Raw genomic sequence first — 21,347 nt, forward strand, 5'->3', positions numbered from 1 at the left:
AAACGGTTTTTGACCAGAATAACCAGGGGGAATAACACTGAAAGGAAAAGACAAGAACTGGAAACTTGAACTCAGGCAAAGGTTCCTCCTGAAGGTCACTTAAAAATAGTCGAAGCATGAACTTATAAAATGAGGTTTGCAAAAAATGTAGAGCAGACTGTTCAAGGAACGAATTCCTGGTGGAAGTGCTCCAAGTATTGGAGAATAAAGCCAAGCAGTAAGTAATTCTTAATGGTTGAAACTTGGGAGAACTCCATCTTCTCAAATATAGATGATAACTGCATTTTTGTCTGGCTGACTTTTTTTTGCATGCCTAAAGCTCTTTATAATCACCTAAAATTATTGACAGGTATATCGCAGAGGGACTACACTCAATACTACGACCATATCTCTAAGCAACATGAGGAAATCTGTAGATCGATACAGGAGTTTTTCAAGAAGCACATACAGTATAAATTCTTGGATGAAGACTGTAAGTATCTTAAGCCTTCACTTAACAAGGGGGCCACGGGAAGGGGAAGGAAGATGTTTATTAAGCTTTTTAAGTACTTATTGCGCACAGAGTTACAAAGACTTAAAAACAGAAATGAAGGGTCTGTCTCTTTGGAGTTCTTTTGCAGGGTACTGGGAGGTTTGAAATCAAAAGAGCTTGCAGGGCGAATTCCACAGAAAAGAGCCGTGTCTTCCTGCCCCTTGCTGAGCCAAGCGTGTTCCCTCCACAGCACACCCAGCTGCAACGTGCTCAGTGCCACTTTACTGCTGGAGATTCAACTGTTAAAACGAGTAGTTCTCACTCTAAAAAATGGCATCCCCAATATTTTAAGTCTGTGGCTGTGCATCCCTCTCTTCATAGCTATTGCTCTCAAAGAGCTTGATTGTTTGTTTTTGACTTGGGAGAGTCTTATTGCTCTTGTGGCTGGAGCATGCAGTGCAATATAGGTTTTGAATTACTATAAAATTGGGAACAAAAAAACCCTGAAGGAATAGGCTGGACCTTTTCAGGAAGACACAGCAAATGAGTGAAAGATCCCTTCAGAAGGCAAAATGACTATTTTTTTTTTTTAAGGCTTTTTCCCCTTCTACTTGTTTTTAATTGAGAAAAATTCTAAACCTGAGAAGTGAGGTAGGAAATGCTTAACAAAAAGCATCCAGTAGTAAGCAGAATACTTGTTCATAAAGATGTTGTCAAATGGTTGCAGCTAAATTATTGATTTATTCCTTGAAGAAAGGATTTATAAGTTTATTTTCAAGAAGTTAAAATAATTTCTGCGAGAATATTGATGCACAGTTTAGCTGCTGAAACTTTTGAATAAAGGCCATGATACTTGATACACCTAAGCAGCCCAAGTAAATTGTCTTGTTCTTTAAATGTGGAGTCCTTTACAAATTTTATTGAAAATAGTTTCCTGACATGGCTTAGTGAGAACACAATAGTGTCTTCTTGTGATGGGTGATCAACAGTGGTGAAAAATATGATGAAGGAATTAAAGTTGGGTCTGGCGTGGGCCAAACCTCAGTTTAGTAAAATACATAGTACAACTGACAAACAATTATTATGTTTGTCTTCTGTAAAGCTTTGAATACTCAACCTTTAGGTAAGTTTCGAATATGGTTAATTATTTTGCTGAGCCACCAGAGCTGTCAAATAGATCCATCCTGTCTGACTTGCTGAAAAAGATACCTTTTAATGCCAGTTTATCTTATATTAAAATTATTAATAATTTTCAGAGTTCCTTTATTTCAGTCCAGAGACGTTCTCAAGGACCATTGCTTGGAGAAAACTAGTAGTCTGGAAATCAGTATACTACTTTGATAGATCTATAGTCTTAATGTTTTAAAGTAAGATCAGCCATATAGATCTGACATCCTAATTACCATCTTTTAATTTTCTTCTGTGTTCCAACATAATTTTAGCTGGTGTGTAATCAACTGATAGATAAGAATTCAGGGCACTATTTTTGGAAACTGATGCCTAGATTTAGGCTCTGAAACTGCTGTCTGGTGAACTGAAAGGTCTGAAGTGTCATCTTATGTGAAGGACGTAAAACTGTATCATTTAAGTTACCTTCTGGGAAAAAGGAGGTTTCAGGGTGACCTTCTGGGATGAAGGTTTATTAACCTTTTGTTCCTAGGCACTAAATGCTGGTGACTTGTCTGTCTGCAGAGAAATGCCATGCACAGAATGTTTTCTGTGTTTTACCACCTTTCATTCATCCCACATCATATCCCTTGATCCACTGTCTGGTAGCATATGTGTTGTTAGCAACAAAAATCTGGGTTTGCTTGTTTGTTTCCTTTTAAAAGGAAAGGTATTATAGCTCTTTTTCCTGACTTCTTATTTCTTTGGGGGCTTTGATGCTGTTTGCTCTGCTTTTTCCAGTTGGTCTGGTAGCATCTCCAGATGGAAGAGTTGAGTCAGAGCAGATGAAGCATTGCAGACTCAGAGCAGTAGAATAACAGATGGGTGAATGCTTTATAAATACTTCCAAAAGATGTTAGAACCTTCTCAATACCTTTCATAAGAGCCCAGTAAGAACAGTATCAATACATACTGTAGAGTTGAGCCTTGGCTTAACCTTACCCTCCATTTTGAGCAATTGCTGCCACACTTTTACTACAATCTCGCTGGCATGTGACACTTCTGCTCGGAGGTGGTCCCTAAGAAGAGGGAACAGTTCAGGTTTTCTTCTCTGTTCAGTGTTCTTGAGTGTGCTGAACTACTCACCAATGTGCCATCGGTCTTTACGAGGACGTAAATCCTGCTAAATGCCGTGGTCCTCAATGATTGCCATAGGCTTGCTTTAAGCTGACAGGCATCATTTTATAATAAAGCTCAGATGCATGTTTTGCATTAATGAAATTTGACTAATGAGAGTACATGGTACAGGCAACAAGTTCACTTGAACAGCTGGAGGAAAAAACTTGGGGTTGCTGTGCTCCTCTTCACATCAATGGCTTAGCCACCAAGGGCTTGTCTTCTCAAGAAAATCGTAACACTTAATTCCGGAGTGACATTTTAAATTGACGTAACTGAGCTTATGCAAAAAGCTGTGTGAAGTTTTAGCCTGTATGGTCAAAACCAGTTACGTGACTGGCTTTGGTGCTGTTGAGTTGTGGTTTGCCCTTACCCGGCCAACTTCGCGTGAAATGTTAGATCGAGCTGCTGAGGAGCTTTACTTGCATGAACGTGATCAATCAAGATCCCTGTCGGTGACAGGCAGCTTCCTGAGCAGTTGCTGAGGCTCAAGTGTTCTTCAGTCATATCCTGAGTTTAGTTTATCCCACATATATTGGGAAATCTCTTAGCTGAAATATTCCCTTCCTTATTAGCAGAGGAAGTAACAATACAGCATTTATCTGAGGTTTTTCTAAATCAGGCTTTTCTCTCTTTCTGCTAAACCGGTACAACTTCTACATGTAGTCACACCTGAATGCTTATCTGTTGATTTTCCTAGCTGAATAGAAAGACAAAGGTTTGTTTAATCCTACAGAACAGAAGCTCATAGAAAGACGTGTATAAAGATTCACGCTTAATTAAGTCAAGGGGTGGAATAACAGTGGAGCTGTGCAAGGCAGCTTTGCATCAAGCACCCGGTAGCAAAGACTCTGTTTGGAAGAGTTGTGGAGAATCCGTAGGTGTTCTGTATCTGCTCTGGGTTACATTAAACAGCCATTTCTCTGCCACCTCCTCCTCAGCACACCCACCGACCCTTTTGTTCCCGCAACCTGTTTGTCTCGTTGTCTGCTCAAGTCCTAATCCCCAGTCAAGCGGGAACTTTCTCTTATTATATGTTTGTTCAATGTCTTGCGCAGTGGAGTCTCAATCCTTCCTTGAAATGTCTCGGGTCTGCTATAAACCAGACAGCAGTAACGTCCAAGATAAGCTTCTCTCTGGGTTAAGAGTTTATCAAATGTTCTACACTGAGGGGAAAATCAGCAGAAGAAAACAGCATTAAATGGAAAAACCCAGCAGCTGATCTCTTAGTGCATTAGCAGTAGTTCTTGAAATGTTTCGGCTCCCTCTTGGAAATGAACCTAATTCTAGCGTGCAGTTCTTTAAACATATTGACTTTGCAGATTGTGCTGTGTACACAAGTATCTATTCAGATTTAGACATCTTCTGTGATGTTATATATCTTTTAATATTAACATATTTTCTTTTCTCCTTTTCAGTTGTTTTTGATGTGTACAGAGACAGCAGGGTAAGTGAACAATAGGTTGTATAGAGTTGTTTATTCTGTGGAAACTCTTCCTAGAATGCTACAGAGATGAAGCAAATAATAGCTTCATCTTCCTACAAGTGGTCCTGGTGAGGAAAAAAAAAAAAAAATAAAATCCAAAACCACAGCAACCTGCTTGATGTTATAATTCTGTTCCCTGAGTCTTTTTCTGTGCTAGACATTCTCCACAACAGGCAAATAAGAGGATTAGGGGTATAAATATGTCTGTGGCAGTGATGTAATTATTTAGTAAATATCTTCCAGAGAAGTAGCCTGTCTTAAAGCACATAACTTTGGCTTCAGCTGCAATTCTGTCAGTTCTATGAATCTACTGAAGGCAATTTAGCTTTCTTTTAAGATGGGTACTTAATTAATATCATGCAGCATTACTAAATTGTCTTAGCGAAGCACTACCTGTTGTAAAGTTCCCTCTGCACAGTGTTTGCTCTGGGTGCTTTTGACTGAAATGTACCTGAACATTCAGCCAGAATGGCTGCGATATTAAAAAGAATAAGGTGGGGATGATATTTTGCTTGCTAAAAAAAAAATATATATGTGGGGGATTCTTACCAGTTTTTCATTCAAAAAAATCATTCCTTGGGGTGTGCTTGTAGATTTGTTTGTTTTTTATTTTTCCCTGTGTGGTGGTTTTCCCTATAGCATCTGAGCTCATCAAAACTAATCATTTCTCCAGCCTGTCCTTGTGAGGTTGGAAATTAACTTGTAATTCATATATGGAAGTCAAGGGTACGAAGGGATAGTTGTCAAAAGAGTAGATGAATGTGGTGTGCCCAGTTGGTGACAGGTGGAAGTTAATGTTGTTCTTTTTGAACTGCTCCAGCTGTGGCTCTGAGTGCTCAGCAGATCAGAACCCTGAACATCCAGGTAGTGATGGAGTGGGGAGAAATGTGCCAGCTGAACTGCAGGTGCCAAAATCTGAGTTAGTCACTTTGACTTCTCTAGTATCAGCGGAGAGAAGTAGGTCAGATGTTTTGTGCTTGACAGGCACACATGTAGTTTTTTAAAAGCAACCACAACCAAAAATGCATTATGCAGCCGTAAGTATCAAAACCTTATTTTGGGAATCACAACCTGATTTTGGAAATCACAGTAGTGCATGAGAAGTGAATCTTTGTTTTAGCTTATATTTCTGCCCAAATCCTAAAGTAGAAATTCAAAAAAAAAAAAAAAGCTATATACTTTTGCTGTGTACGTTTATGAGTCTCACTGTTTGACTTGTTTACAGTTGTGAGATTGGAGAAGGTTCTTATTTCAATTTGGAGTATTTTGTAGTAAGTCCTGATTCTGACTTTGAATGTCACTAAAGTATTTTGTAGTTGTGTCATAGTAAATCATGCCATAGTTTGCAAAACAGAAACTAAGCAGGAATGTGTGTTGTGGAACACAACTATTGTACTGTTGCTCAGAACAGCTTTTAATGTGTGTACCTAAAATCAGGCCATGGGCTCAAAACAGCTCTGCTGAATGGTAATAAAAATTACCTGTCCAGGCTGAGATGGTCAGACCTGAGGATGCTACCGGCTGAAATGACGAGTGACACTTGAGCATTGGACCAGGTTCTGCCCTTGGGTGCTCTGCCTCACAGCTGAGGCATGAAGACAGGTTATTGAAGTAAAAGGTTTCAGCCTGTGTGATCTCAAATGAGCAGCGTTTCTTCATCTGCCAAGATGAAATACATCTGTTTCTGGATATCTCTCGGTGCCTTCTGCCTTCAGGTCTTGTAAAGTGCCAGACAGCCCTTTGTGTGTCAGATTCTCCTCCTTTCACTCCTACTTTTGTGGTTTGCAACTGTATTATTCATCACTCTCTTTGTATGTGAGTTACGGGCAGCAGAAGAATATTGAGTGATTAATTTCCAGAGCCCGTGCTCCTCGTCAGGCCAGTTGCACAGCAACCTCACCTACAGAACAAGAGAAATGTCCCGTGTCTGCTTATTTTAAATTCTTTCAACTCTAAATATTCAGCTTGGAGAAGCTTGTTCTTTGATGTGGTTGTGAACGAGCGCACCCCTCTCCCCGTGCTTGCTTTGGTTACTGGAGAGACTGCTCAGAGCTGCTGCCAGAGGTGCTGCTCCTTGAGCTGGAGGGTGGCAGAGAAGCAGTGGTGGCCTGGTTGAGAGCAAGCTTTTATGTCCCTGCCTTTCCTGTTACACTCCCTTCACCGAGCTCATCCGACTTTGCAGTAAAGTCATCTTTTTAAAGAAGAAACGCTGTCATGCAGCCTTCCAGGCTGGGTAACCCGGAGACCAAGTCCTGAACAGGTTACCTTGCAGGACTGGTAGCTTGTTTTCATTTGGATTCACCACTTTTTTTTTTTTTTTTTTTTTTTTTCTGCTAACAGTTCACAATCATTGTGCAACAGCTGACAGGCCGGAGAATCAGCTCTGCTGTTGCTGTTTGCGTATCTCCCAGGTGTGAACACAGAATCACAGAATGTCAGCGATTGGAAGGGACCTTGAAAGCTCATCCAGTCCAATTCCCCTGCTGGAGCAGGAACACCCAGATGAGGTTGCACAGGAAGGTGTCCAGGCGGGTTTTGAATGTCTGCAGAGAAGAAGGCTCCACAACCTCCCTGGGCAGCCTGTTCCAGTGTCTGTCACCCTCACTGAGAAGAAGTTTCTTCTCATATTTAAGTGGAACCTCCTGTCTTCCAGTTTGCACCCATTGCCCCTTGTCCTATCATTGGTTGTCACCAAGAAGAGCCTGGCTCCATCCTCATGACACTCACCCTTTATACATTTATAAACATTAATGAGGTCACGCCTCAGTCTTTTCCAAGCTAAAGAGCCCCAGCTCCCTCAGCCTTTCCTCACACAGGAGATGCTCCACTCCCTTCATCATCTTCGTGGCTCTAACACTTGTAACCAAGGTCAAGACAAGTCACTGCGGTAAGACAAAGAAAAGCAGTGAGGGCTCCAGACCACAGCTGGTAACGTGCAAACTGGTGCTCGTGTCTCTGCCTGTGAGCGTTGTCACCGTGCATGAAGGTGCAACTGGAGTTGGGGAGATGTAGCAGTTTGGTTTGCATTTTATCTAGCTTTTAACTTCCTTTGAACAGCCTTTGTCATAGTCACTTCCTTTCACCAGCACATTGCTTAATGCTTTAGTAAAACAAAGCATGAAGCTGACATGATATGGTAAATCTATTGTTTCCTGCAGGATGAGAAAAAAAAAAAATCATGTGTAGTACAAGTTGGGTTTTTTCCCCTCCAGATATGCACAGCATTGCTTTCCTGCCTCATGCATTTCTGTGCTCGCACATGACAAAGATTACTAATACCAGCAGACTGCAGATAGATAGCTTTACTACTGCTCTTGAGATACACAGTGCAAGTCGTCTTTAACTACATTTAAATCATGACATTGCGTGTAAGACTTGAAACAGCATTTAATCTTAAGAAAAGACAATTTGCTTACTGACCCAGAATTATATACACACCCTTTACTCAGCCCTGAAAAGGGGTATTTAGTTTCTTTTGCCACTTGTCATCAATTTACAGCTACCAAAGCTCAGTGCAGGTCTAAGACCATCTCAAGGAAAGAGCTGGTGGTGTAGCTCATGTACTTCTGTCCGCAGGGAGAGAGAAATGCTGCTGGGTGCTGACAAAAACCAGGTGTGCCTTTCAGTAGCCTTAAAACCAATTTTATTTTTTTTTTTTCCTAGGGTGCATTTCTTCTTTAGAGAAATGATCTGGAGTTCCTATGAAAAAGCTGAGTTTCTTGTATTTGGGGTGAGCAGGAGTATCTATGAAAGCCTTTTGTAGGAAAGCACTCTAAGTGTGAACGTTTCTGATGCAAGGAAAGATTCTCTGAACTGCTGGATGAACTTTGCCAGCCGTTGCTTCTGTCTGTGACTAAATTGGTTCATTAGCTTGTTTTTCTAGTGTGATAGAATGAATCTAAAATTACAGATTCCTCCTCCTGCTGCCTTGGAGCTAACAAAATGTCCCGATTAGCAAAAGTAAAACGACTTAAAATGAGAATTTGTGACTGCCTTTTGAAGAGAAACAGAGATGGAAGAGGAGAGCAGAGCTTGCCCTTGTCCGCTCTCTGCGCCGACAACATCAATATTAGTGCAGAGAGGTTGCAATTTAGCCACGCGAATTTGGGCTTCTTCACCCTTCCGAAACAAGTAAGAAAACGCTCAGGTCCGCGTCCCTGCCGTTTTTTTGTAGCCATCTTGTTTCGGTGCTGCTGTTACGGCGCATTTGCATCTTGAAATTTGCTCTCAAGAGCTCGACCCTGTGCCCCAAGGGACCTGTGAAAGGCCACGTGCAACCAGTTCCAGTTTACAAGTATTTTCACTGGTTTTGTCTGCGCTGGGACTCCCCCCACCCGCATCAGTAACTGGCTCTGATTGGTAATGGAGCAGCCAGAGCATTTCTACTCTCTGCTGTATGTTTCTATATGTTTCCTATTCTATAGTGTGTTAGTGGCTTAGGCAGCGTGGGTGGGAGGGGAAGTCTCCAAGCTCCTCTGTGACTGAAGGCTCCAAAAGCATCTTGATAAGTTAGAAACCAGATGGCTGTAGTGTAAAATCATTGAATATATTTGCTGTTTGTATCAAGATGGGGAAGATCTTTTAAAGAAAGAAGATCCTTCAGGAATCAGGGAAAGAAAGAGAAAGCAAAAGAAGTTTTTAGTAGCTACGCAGGCTTCAGGTTTGGTTTCCAATTCCAGTTCATCTTTAATAAATAAAATAAAACTCTTCAGTGCTGCTCATGTAACATAAATTTCTTTCCATATTTGATAGATCTGATTTCTTCCAGATGTAGTACTTGTTTTGCAAATTCTTACTAGCAGTTGTAGTCATATTTCATTATAATTTATTATAATGTTTTATTAGAATAGATGACACTTTCTTGGGTAAGAAAAGATGGCCCAGTGTTGGGGGTTGTACCTCGAGATGACTCAAGGAACACAAACTATTTCTTGCTCCCCTGCAGACATCTCCATCACCTTTAATATGTTGCATTAGTCTCTCTGCTTTCATTTTTCGGTTGTAAAACAGGGATGCTGTCATGCATGCTACCAGAACCGTTTGGAACACAAATTATTAAAGATGAGGCAGGAGAAACTAGACTACTAGTAATAGCTATATTTTTAAAAGCCTTTAAGTTATTCGTTATTTATCTATATCTGTGCAGCACCTTTCAGCTTTCATGTTCTCCACTTTCTTGTGGACTGCTGAATGGACAGAGTGCTGAGGCAGCTTTTGATGGAAAGTAACATCTCTGTTTGGGTGTGTGGTTGGTTGATTTGTTCTGGTTTGGTTTGGTTGGTTGGTTTGTGTTGTTGTTTTCTTTTTCTCATTTTCTTTTTCTCCTTTTCACTTTTCCCTTTTCCTTTTTTCCTTTTTTTTTACATTCCTTGTTCATGTTCTCTGGGGATCTTGGAGGACCCTGAGGATTAGACAGAACTTCAGTGGTCTCACGTGAAAGCACCTTGCATAGAACTGAATTAAGTTTGAGTGCTCTCTGATCTTCTGTTTAAAACAATAAATAAATTAAGCCACTGGTTGCTGTGTTTTAAAACTGTGTGTAACGTAAGGGATGTCAGAATATTTTAAGTGCTTAAAACCAAGTGATTTCAATTTTAACATCATTTTATCTGAAGACATACTGCAGTAATATATGTGTATTCTGGTTTTGTTTGTTTGTTTAAATTTGTGACTTTTTTAAACTCTTCTGTTTTTTAACTCTTCTGCAGGGTAAGATTTGGTTAATTGATTTTAACCCATTTGGTGAAGTAACAGACTCCCTGCTGTTTACGTGGGAAGAGCTGACTTCTGGGACAAACTTGAAAGGAGACCAGGGTGAAGGGGAAGCCACAGAGCAGGTACAGCCCTGCCTGACAAACCCAACAGGCGTTTTGGCCTTTTCTTTCCTTGTTAGGATCAAATTGTGATGCGAATCTCATTGAAGTAAACAGAAAACCTTTAACTCATGAAACGTAAACTCTTTGTAAATAGAATCTGCTTTATTAGACAGTAGTTAATCTCAACAAGCGTCACATGTGAGTTTTAGATGCCTGCAAGGGAATTTTTACTTCGAACAGAACAAGCCCACATTGCAGCTTTGACCACGTTGCGAAGAAGATGCCCCAAAACTTGCTTTTGTGTAGTTTTGATGTGCTCTTTTCAACTCCTCTTAAAATCTGTTACTTTTCTATTTAATCACTTAAAGTTTTGCTTTGTTCCTGATATCTATCATGCACTTTGCCAGAGTTCCAGATTTATGTTTGGAGGGAGGCAAAAAGCAGCTTAATTTCTCTCTCTTCCTCATATCGAATACCCTTAGGGAAGCTTTGTCCTCTGGTTGAACTCCCTGGATTTACAGAGCAGGGCTTTTCTATCCCTCCTCCAAGCTGAATTGCCTCCAAAAAATCCCCTAATAACTTTCCGTTAGTTCAGAGAGGGAGAAATAGTCGTCATTTATTTGTACTCCAGCTTTTTTTCTCACTGCATGCTTGAGATGGAGTCCTCACATCTTAACGAGTCCTTGGAGAGCTGGATAGAACACATAAAGTAGCACGTTACTGGATCTCGGGAAGCACTTGGTAGTCGTCTGAGGTGGCTACTCAGATAGCGTGTTCTCTATGTTTTCTAGCTCTTCAGCTGCATTAGAGGTAACTGAAGTGACATGCGTTATTGAGCTGATTTTAACATTTGAGCTTCGCTTTAGTTCTGTCGGCATTTTCACAAAGGGAAACCCACCACCCTGCAAGGATGTCGTTCGTGCCATCTTCTCTTCATCCCGCCGCGTGGCTATCGCTGTATGAAAACCATGAACCTTCCTGCTAAAAGCTGTGTATCTTTTGTGAAGACACACTCCCAATTCTTGAGCTGTCCATGGGACACCTGAATTTTGTTTCGAGGATTTATTTTTCTGTGCCAGATGCTTTACACACTTTTCTCTGGTGTAAGCCTGGGTGAAAAGTCGAATCGCTTGTCTTCATACTTCAGCTTATGTCCCATCACAGAACCTGGTGTGAAGTTACTGAACTTCTGCCTTAAAGCTTCTTACTGCCATACAGTGGGCAATTATGTTGCATGTCGATATGTTGATCTGAAAATTGTATCAAGTTACACAAAACCTATTGCTACCATTGAGTGTTTAGAGATATTTTTGGATATTTTATGGCAATATTCTTTCCTTCAGTAAGTAAATGGGTTGTAAAGCTTAGATCATAATTTCAGTAAGGTTATGTTTGCAAATATGGTTTGAACAAGGAACCTGCGAAGACAAGTTTAGGGGTTATATCGTAAAGATTTTCTTTACCCACATATTTATGTAGATACTATTGCCTAAAGTTCCTTATAACTCCATTATTACAGCACTGTTAAAAGTGCATGTATATTAAATGCATTAATAATTGATACAATGTAGAAACTTTAAAGTGAGGGAATTAATGCCTTTATTTGACTGTTATTAACATTTTAACTTTTGCTCTTAAGTGGACAGAATTTTTAATAAGAAATCCACAATTTTTAGAAAACGCGGATTTAGTTGAATGAATGCCGAATAGACTCACTGGCAAAGTGACTCAGTCTCACAGAGGAGTTCAAGAAACATTTTTAGCTTTATTCGCTTACACCCTTCTCGTCTTATCCAATATATTTTCCAAAGGACTCTCCAGTTTTCCGTTGTACGAACAGTGAAGTTACCGTCCAGCCTAGTCCGTACCTGAGCTACCGACTGCCCAAAGATTTTGTGGACCTTTCGACAGGAGAGGATGTTCACAAATTAATTGACTTTCTTAAACTGGTAAGAAGCACTGAAAAAAAAATTTCTGCCCTTCCATCTTTGTGAAATGGCAACATCAAAGTGCCTGGAATTGTGCTTTTGTAATTAATGTAGTTTATGTAATTACAGAAAAAGTAATGTGTGAAGCCATCATAAAATGTATTGTTGATATGATTTTTTTTTTTTAAGTGATAAAGAGCAAGCTTTCATCCTGATCTCACTTCAGCTAAATAATTTTATCTTTACGGGAAGCAATGAATATAGTTTGACAAATCTTACTGAAGGACCTAGATGTTTTCTTTCTTATACTACATTTGTATTTACATTTAAATAAATGGAAATGTATTTGTTGAATGGCTGAAGCTAATGCTTTTGAGAATTTCCTTAAAAATTAGAAGATAAGTATATTAGGAAAAAACCTTAAACACTTGTTCCTTTTTCAATATAATATTTCTTTGTTCCTTTGAACGATGACATGAAAACCTGACATATTTGTAAACGAGGGAAGAGGGGACAGGTTGCCTTCATCTTGACCACTGACATCCGCCACCACCACCATGTTTTCTGGTTCTTGTATGTGCTGTTGGTGAATGTATGGGGCAAATATTGTTTTTTACTGGAAATAAAATCCTATCTTTTTGGGTGGGTGAGAGGGTTAATATTGCTCTGTTCCATTTGCTGGAAACATCATCTCTTAACCATTCAAAAAATGGATTAGAAAGGCAGTCATTGTCTAATATCCATTGTATCTGGAACTAATCGTCGTGATTTATTAGTGCTCTTCCTTCAGATAACTGTGTCCTAACATTATGAACTCTCCCGTTCCCTTGACAGAAAAGAAATCAGCAAGATGATGACTGAGGCATCAAGAAGCATTACACCGAATTACTAGCAAGAAATGTGGCAAAAGCTGTATTTAGCATAACTATTAAACTATCGATTTAAAGAAAACCTGCTTTTTATAGTCAGTGAAAGAACTGAAGAGCTGTTCATCCTGTGTCTCTGGTTTATATAAAAGTGTAGAAAAGCATTTTCAGGGAAACGTGAAAGGTGAGGGTGAATTCTCACTGGATTCCAGGTTAAACCCAATTATACCATGGTGCAAGCAAGCGACAATCTGAGTGCGACTGAGCGCCTGCTTTCCTGTCTCATAATGTGAAGATTGATGCCACTGAAGTGTGTCGTCGACTCTTCAGTGATAAATATGACAATATTTAATGCTTGTGCAGTTAAAACATGGAGCATTTTCTGAATCTAGGCACAGTCTTGCTTAAAATATAGTGTAGTCACAAGGAAGGAAAGGAATGTATGTATTTTTCTGTAGTAACCTTTTAAAATTGTAAATTGACTTTGTTTTGGGAGCACTTCTCATCCTTTATGTAAAAAAAAAGAAAAGAAAGGTGGAGCAGGGATTTTTATTTCTTTGTTATGAGGGCCAGTACTTCATTTCAGAGAACAGCTATAGCTATAGTAGACTACTTAAGGTTTGAAAATTTTGCATTTCAGGAATTTGAAATTCTGAATGTATTTCAAGTAAAGTAATATTTTCACAGTAGCTAAAGCCATGAAACTTGTTAAACCTCACCCTATTTCATTTCATTTTCATAGTAAAGCTTTCTTGAAACTTATTTTTTAACATGATTGCATACTAGACACCTGTGGCTTTAATATAAATAGTTAAACATCATCCTGTAGTTTTATATGTGGACTCAGTCTTGTTTCTTTTCTGTCACATCTCTAAGTTTCTTAAGAAAATGAATTACCCTTTCAGTTCTTAAAATTCTGTATTCATTAGGTACTTCTTCATGTTTTTTGTATAAAAGGAAGCTTGGCTAAATTTGGGGAAACGGAAGCTCTTGTTACCGATTGTTGTTATTTAGGAGGTGGTGGGAGGACAGTTTCGGGTGAAGAATCAATTAACTTTTGGATGTTGGTGTTTGCCTGGCATTGGTAATTTGTTAACTGCACAATTCCAGCAGAAACAAAAGGACATTTGCACGTGCTCACGGCCCCTGGAAACTGGTTCCTGTTTCAAACCAGTTATGTGATACTTCATGTGTGTATATAAAGCTGTTCATGTTTCTTTGCCTTGCTTCAAACTGATACGGTTGCTCGGTTACAATCTGTTCTTAGATGTCAAATCTGAGCTTAGATGTTAAATTATTACTTACTGGCTTTATTTAGCTTCAGTTTTGAATGAATACTTACTCTAGTTCAAGAGTATGCAGATTAAGAAACAAGTTCTACCAAATATATTGATGCAACATCACAGATTTAAGGCTCCTGGCATCTAAGAGTGCAAGATCTGCCCTACCCTTGAAGCGATGGAATCTCCTTCTCAGTAGCTTTTTGTACACAAATTAGATGATCATTAACTCAGGGCTGGGCTATACCTAATCCTGCCACACTGCAGGACTCCGGATGAGTTTTCTCACCTTTATCGGAGGGATTATTTGAGTATGAATGTCTCTAAATCAGGTAGGAACTTCAAAACCTAAAAAAAACTCAACAAAGCTTTCTTTTTTCTTTTAAAGTTTCTAGCCATAGCTTAACCTATTGTGATGATCTAACCATACTTCCATTACACAGAAAATGCCCTGGAATTGCCAGCAAATTCAGAAATGCTTCTGAGCTACAGATTATTGTCTTTAACAATACCGAGTCTTGGTTAAAAGCTGTAAGATAGTTTCCTGCATCTTTTTTGTGGGCTCCACTGATTAATTTACCATTATCACAGCTTTCTGTGGTGGGTGTTCACCAGAACATACACAGTGTTGGGACCAGATTGATGGGACCCTGTGCACTCTAGAGTGTCCCGTCAGGTGAGCAGGCTGGAGAAATTGCCTTTTAACAGTTGTTTGCTTCTTGACATTATTATTTATCCCAAAAATGGCATCACCGAGTGAGCTGTCCACAATCGGTGCAGAGCTCTTTGACTTGCTGGCACCTCTCATGTGTTTGCAAGAACCACAGTCTTCTGTGGGTGCTCTGCTTTTATAGTTGAGCTCTTCTAGGACAAATCGCAGTGGAATTGGATGCTGGCCCAGCACCTGGCTCCCTAAACAACTTTGTTACTGGTCTGTACTGGTCCTTTGGTTAAAGGACCATCACAATACCATGCTGGTATTAGCACGGGCTTAGTTTTAATGAAGAACCATAAAAGCCTGCAGAGCAAAACTGCTAGTCCCATGTTCAGGTTCTGATACAGAAAAAGTCCCCACTATAAAAATCTGTTCTACATATTTAGGTTCCACAAAATATCATATCCTTACAATTTAAATACATTATATTTACTTTGCTTCTTTCTCCAGCTTCAGGTAACTAAATGTTGAAATTCTTTCGTCTGCTAGAATAAGGATTCCTCTTCTAAAAGGATTTTCATTCCAAATGACCTTTTGATCTGTGAGGATAATTAACAAACGTATTCCTCTTGGGTGAGGAAGCTAATGCTGACACATTAAAAATGCTTCAGATCAGTTTTAAACTGAATAGTATATGACACTGTTTTAATTCATCATAAAATCAGTTTCTGCCTCTCGCCATCATGCAGAAATTTGAAAATACAAAATTCCAACTGTTCAGGTCCTTGTTCATGTGATTCAATGATCTGATCGCCATTTGCTGAGTAATGGCTAACTAGATACTATGCATTCTTAGTTATATGCCTAAAACCTTCTATAAAGTTGTTTGTAATCTCATCTAGATGACAAACATGAGAAGTTTTAGAAGGTGGGAGCAGTCAGTTGTGTTACACGGAGCGTTTGTTCACCAAGCTCCTGAGAAGTCTGGCTGTGTCGAATGGTTCGAGCATCGCGAGGCTCCGCTTGTGGGCTGCAGCTCTGCCAGAAGCCCCAAAGAAAAATCTCCGTTGTTTCGCAGCCAATGTTCACGATATTTAATCTCCCAAGTGGGGATGGGGATCTAGTAACCCCATCAGCAGGAGTTATTAACATGTACTGGCTTAGTTCAGGATTTGAATAATGCTCCTGTATTTCTGGGCTGCAGACTGTTCTGTTTGTTCTGCTTTGACTCCTCTGTTTTGCAGTGTTATCCTCATCTTTCCTGACCCACCAATCTAGTATTTGGGTGGATGTTAAGATTAGAATAAGCAGCAGCATGGATAATACTGATCTGAATTTTAAAACCTCTCTCTGTCCACCTTTCCCTCCCTCTTAGAAAGATATTTTTTTGAGTGCTGCTCTATAACAACTGAAAAAAACCCCCCTAAAACTAGGGGAATAACAGCCAGCTCCGAGTGTCAGTGAGATGAATAGCACTTGTTGGATTCTGGTCACGGTGTATGGCTTGTGAAAATCCTCGTAACTGCATCTGACATCCTGAGCTGGAAATTTCATGTATCTCGTTCTTAGGCCTGTTGCTGATGTCCAGGGTGCAGAGCTGGCTGGAGCAAAGGTGCTGGGAGAGATGTGGTTTGGGTGTCTGTTTAAGCAACATGGACTATTTGACTAAACTTTCAAGGTTTCAGGCTTTCAAGAAAGCGTTGCCAGGTGGAAGGATTCCAAAATAGATCAGTGGTAGCGTGGAGGTGGGTACTGGTGTGGCACAAACCTGTGTAAAGACACTTCTGGTACCTTTGTGCGTGGCTGAGTTTGGCTTCACAAACTGTCCCAAATCTGAAGTGTCGAACAGCTGGAGAAGACCACGGGGTATCTGTCGGTGGGTATAAAAAGGCGAATCGGTTCGGAAACTGGTAAATAATTTCAACCATAGAGGCCAAGAGTATACAGTTCAGGTTGTGTTTGGGTAGCAAGTCTATCACTTCAAAAAATAATACTTAAAATGCGTATCTCTGGCTAAGAGGAGATGCGCCTTAAAATGTACTACAGAAACAGACCACAGTGCTTTTGATTCATGAAGCATAATTGGTAACGCTGATATTCAGATGTTTAATAAATCTGTCTTAACAAAAGTTTGCCTGGCTGTTGAATTAAGTGTCTTTATTTCTGTTTGAATTTGATGACCTCTGTAAAGATAGTCTCCAATGTGTCATCCTCCTGAAATTATATAGAATTAAAGTAAGATATGTTGCCATAACTGGGGTATTTTGTGCAGACCTGAAGAGTCCTTAACCAGTAATATGCGATTACCGACTTTTATAGTAATAAAGACATGAGCACTGCAGTAAGAGTGGTGGTTTTTTTGGGGGGGGAACATCTGCTGTATGTCTGTGTGCAAACTGTTGTAGCAATGTACTCACTGAGTACCAAGGGTGTTCTGACTGCTCTAAGGTCCTCTTAGCTGACCAGGCTTCTTCCAACGATGTGTTTTGTCAGGTTGTAGGGAGAGATTGGTTGGCCAGTCGATCAAAAGCGCCGTCTTCTCAGAACCTTCCTCCATGATAGTTATAAATAAGCTTTCAGGAGAGGTCTGTGACTCCTAAACAGCATTTCTAGCCAAGAGAAAGAAAACAATCAATACTTGTTATTTCCAGTCTTTGGAGTTCAAATGCAGATGGTAGAGCGGCTTGGAATTTTGGTTTCTGTCTTAGCTTCTGCCATGAAGCTGTGTCTGGAAAGACTCTTGTACTTCATTGATGTAGATGAATTATTCATTTGAGCTGGGACTGTACGAGGCAGGAGAATGAAGCAACATGTTGAGCTGAAACACCTGTACGCTGCTATGAGGAGTGCACAGGAGGAACTCAGTGTCAATATATGTCAAAAATGGTAGATGGGCATTGCAGAGACTTCGGGAGATGAACTGCAGCACGGGAACAGAGACCTGTGGTTCAACATGGGCTGGAGGCATCACGCTGAGCATCAACAGTGTCCCTGTTCCAAATCTTGGGAATCACAGAATAGTCTGGGTTGGAAGGGACCTTCCAAGCTCATCCAGTCCAACCCCTGCCATGAGCAGGGACATCTTCACCCAAATCAGGTTGCTCAGAGCCCCGTCCAGCTTGGCCTTGAACACTTCTAATGATGGGGCATCCACAATTTCTCTGGGCAGCCTGTTCCAGTGTCTCACTAACTTCATAACAAAAATTTATTCCTTAATGTCAGTCTAAACCTGCCCTATTTCAGTTTACAATGGTTGCCCTTTGCCCTGTCACTACAGGCCTTGCTAAAAAGTCTGTCCCCATCTTTCTGTCCCCTGTTAAGCACTGGAAGGCCACAATAAGGTCTCCCTGGAACCTTCTCCAGGCTGAACACCCCAGCTCTCTCAGCCTGTCCTCCCAGCAGAGCTGTTCCAGCCTCGGATCATTTCTGGGGCTCCTCTGGCCCCTCTCCAGCAGGTCCATGTGTGTCCTGTGCTGAGGACCCCAGAGCTGGACCAGCACTGCAGGTGGGGTCTCACCAGAGCGGAGCAGAGGGGCAGAATCACCTCCCTGACCTGCTGCCCACGCTCCTTGTGATGCAGCCCAGGATACCATTGGCTTCGGGGCTGCAAGCGCACATTGCCGGCTCATGGCCGATCTCTCATCCACCAGCACCCCCAAATCAGGAAATCTGTTGGAAATGGAAAGTATTTTCTATTGGAGTATCTGTTGGGAAAGCAACATCGGAAGGCTTGAAAAGACAAAGAGCCGAGAGGACCAGAATAAGCACCTCAAAAGGCAGTTTTGGCAAGTGTGGGTGTTGGTGCCTGGGTCGATTTGGGAGATGATGGGTGGAATAATTGAAGTGAGGTGCTTTTTTTAATGGCTGAGCAGCAATCCCCTAATGCGAATGAAAAATGGCATAGCGAGGACTTGTAAGGATCAATCAAAATGAAACTGCAGAAATTGGAAGGAAACGCACATGATTAAGTGAGAAAAGATGAGGGAATGGAGAAAAAATGATGGATGATTCAGAGAAAACTGATGCTTTTAATGCTTTCTTTGCCTCACTATATCATTTTTACAAGCAAAAGGAGGAAACAAACTAAATTATCACAACGTAGCAGAAAAATTGCACTTGGAAAAGTTATTGGTATGTAGCCAGAGAGGGTGTTTCGAGTGAGACCACTGTACATTTTATTGCAGGGCCTGTATTTTTCTGTAACTTCATTTAATCACTGGAGTGGTGAAATAAATAACCCATATAAAAATCTGTGGTTGTCACTGACTTGAAAATACATGCAGGCACTTACCAGGGCTGTATCAGAATTTGAAATGGCTGTAATACTCAGGAAAAATGGCCTGAAATAGCAAGAAATCTGATAAAGGCGAGCACAAAGTCGTGTAGTTTGAAGGAGAAATCAGACTTTCAAGTGCAAAATGGGGAAAGAGCTGGCGGAGCAGCAGTACAGTGGGAGTGGATAAGTTGCAGTAGGGACCATTAAATGCAAGGCGATAATAAGCTGTTGGGGGAGGAAAAAGGCAAGTGTCATTCTGGGCTAGCAGGAGAGAGGGATGGAAGAAACGAGAGAGATTCTCTTGTTTGATGTGGGGATGGTGTACTGCGATGTGTCATTTTAGGCACAATATTGCAAGAAATACAGCGGTCATTGGAGAGCGGCCAAAGATTGAATCATAGAATCACAGAATATCTCAAGTTGGAAGGGACCCATATGGGCCATCAAGTCCAACTCCCTGCTCCTTGCAGGACTACCTAAAACTAAACCATATGACTAAGAGCATTGTCCAGACGTTCCTTGAACTCTTGACGGGGTTGGTGCTGTGACCACTTCCATGGCGAGATTGTTCCAGGGACTGACCACCCTCTTGGTGAAGAATCTTTTCCTCATGTCCGATCTGAACTGTCCCCAATGCAGCTTCATTCCATTTCCTCGTGTCCTATTGCTGGTCACCAGCTAGAGGAGATCAGCACCTTGCTTTTCAGCATGAAGATGCCACGGGTGCCCTGCTCTGGGGTCAGGAAGGATTTTTTTCCCCAGGGTAGATTAACACTGCTCCCCAGGGTGGGTTTTGCCTTACTTGGCCACATTTAGCACAGCCACTTGTCAGGGCTCTTCTGGGGCATTTTGGCTGCCTGCCCTCTCTTCTTGCAGCACAAAGACACCACGAGTGTCCCGGATCCCCTGGAGCTGCCACTTTTCAAGTGTCCCTGCATTCAATAAAAGTGGTGTTTTCCCCTCGATCTGTGTTTGTGTCCGATGTGCTGGTCTTGCCCCGGGAGCCTTGTCCTGCAGCTGTGCAGCCAGCAATGGCACGGATGCTCACGCCACGGGCCTGGAAAGCAGAGCTGGGAGGGTGGGTTGGTTGGTTGCCCAAGCCCAACCTGGGTCAAAGTGTCTCAGCAGCCAGAGTGCAAGACACGTTCAGCCACCGCCTCCTGGTCACTCAAGCTCAGCCTTAGCGGCACACTGAGAGCCACCTTTAAATGAACAGTTGATGAGGTGGTTCATTGTTATCACAAAAATATGCGATTCAATAGAAAAATCTGAATTCTTCAATATGGAAAAAGGTGATGAGCTCTGTGTTTTTTTCTAAAAGAAATCAGCTAATACATAGCAAACATGAGTAGGGAGAGAGCTCAGAGGAAAAAAAATATTCTAATCTCAGCCCTAAAGCAAGGTACAAGGTGAGTCTGGGAAACCTGCAGGAATAATAAGGCATACGCTCAGTCTTACTTGAGACCCTTCCTTGCCCTACTTCTTCAAGATGTGGCGAAAATTTCTGCCTTACCCAGTGAGACAAGCCCACTTCAAACTTCAAATCTCACCCGTGGGTGCCACGTGCCCTTTCAAAGTTGTATCCCTGCTTGATTTCATGGATTTCACACGCAAGCCCTCGGTGTTCTATGTGCATGTGGCTGTCCCCATCTCCTTTGGGGAGGCGGTGGTCCAACCCTTCTTGGCACATGGGGATGAAGAGGAGGGGGAATCCAGCCCCAGCACTGGGCTTGGGTTTTCTCCCTTTTCCAGGAGATGGTGATGAACACCATTAGTGAAGTCAGCCAGAATTCAGGAATAGCAGCTACTCTCATAGAAACCATTTGATTGGCATCGCTGAGCTGCAAAAAGACCTAGTGGGCTTGATGATAGATTTTGATCGCCTGGAGATCAGGTTTTCTCTCTAATCTTACAGCAAGGGGAAGAAAACTCATCTGGTATCTTTTGTACTTGCATGCATCTGGGAGAGGGATAGCGGATTTTTGAGGAGGAGATGAAGAATGGGATCAGGCACGCAGAAAGGAAAAATGTTGTGTTGGAAGCCCTCTGTCTCAAAGGGTTTACCTTGTGGGATTTAGAGTGTGAATACCCTTAGTAAGGAACAACAACAACAAAAAGGCACTAATATTATTTGCTAGTAATTTTTAATTATACAAAATCATGTGTGGTGATGCTCTGTGTGTGTTTGTTGTTCAACCTGTTTCCTAATCTACTAGCCATTATTAACCTAGTTAGATCAAGAGCTTTCTTAAAAATATTAAACATAATGCGAAAATAGGCAGCTA

The 21,347-nt window shown here is 41.1% G+C and overlaps 1 protein-coding gene across 1 annotated transcript in view; it reads left to right on the top strand.

Annotated features, from left to right (window-relative positions):
• The window catches only part of CDC123 (cell division cycle 123), a 38,661-nt gene extending 21,620 nt beyond the window's left edge, over positions 1–17,041 (top strand). The window contains exons 9-13 of the mRNA XM_065658672.1: positions 350–472; positions 4,174–4,202; positions 9,950–10,078; positions 11,869–12,006; positions 12,820–17,041. Coding sequence (XP_065514744.1) covers positions 350–472; positions 4,174–4,202; positions 9,950–10,078; positions 11,869–12,006; positions 12,820–12,846 — 446 coding nt within the window. The 3' untranslated portion in view covers positions 12,847–17,041. The remainder of the gene's footprint in view (positions 1–349; positions 473–4,173; positions 4,203–9,949; positions 10,079–11,868; positions 12,007–12,819) is intronic.
• Positions 17,042–21,347: the final 4,306 nt, after the last annotated feature.

Source organism: Caloenas nicobarica, chromosome 1 (genome assembly GCF_036013445.1).
Source record: "Caloenas nicobarica isolate bCalNic1 chromosome 1, bCalNic1.hap1, whole genome shotgun sequence".
Lineage (NCBI taxonomy): Eukaryota > Metazoa > Chordata > Aves > Columbiformes > Columbidae > Caloenas > Caloenas nicobarica.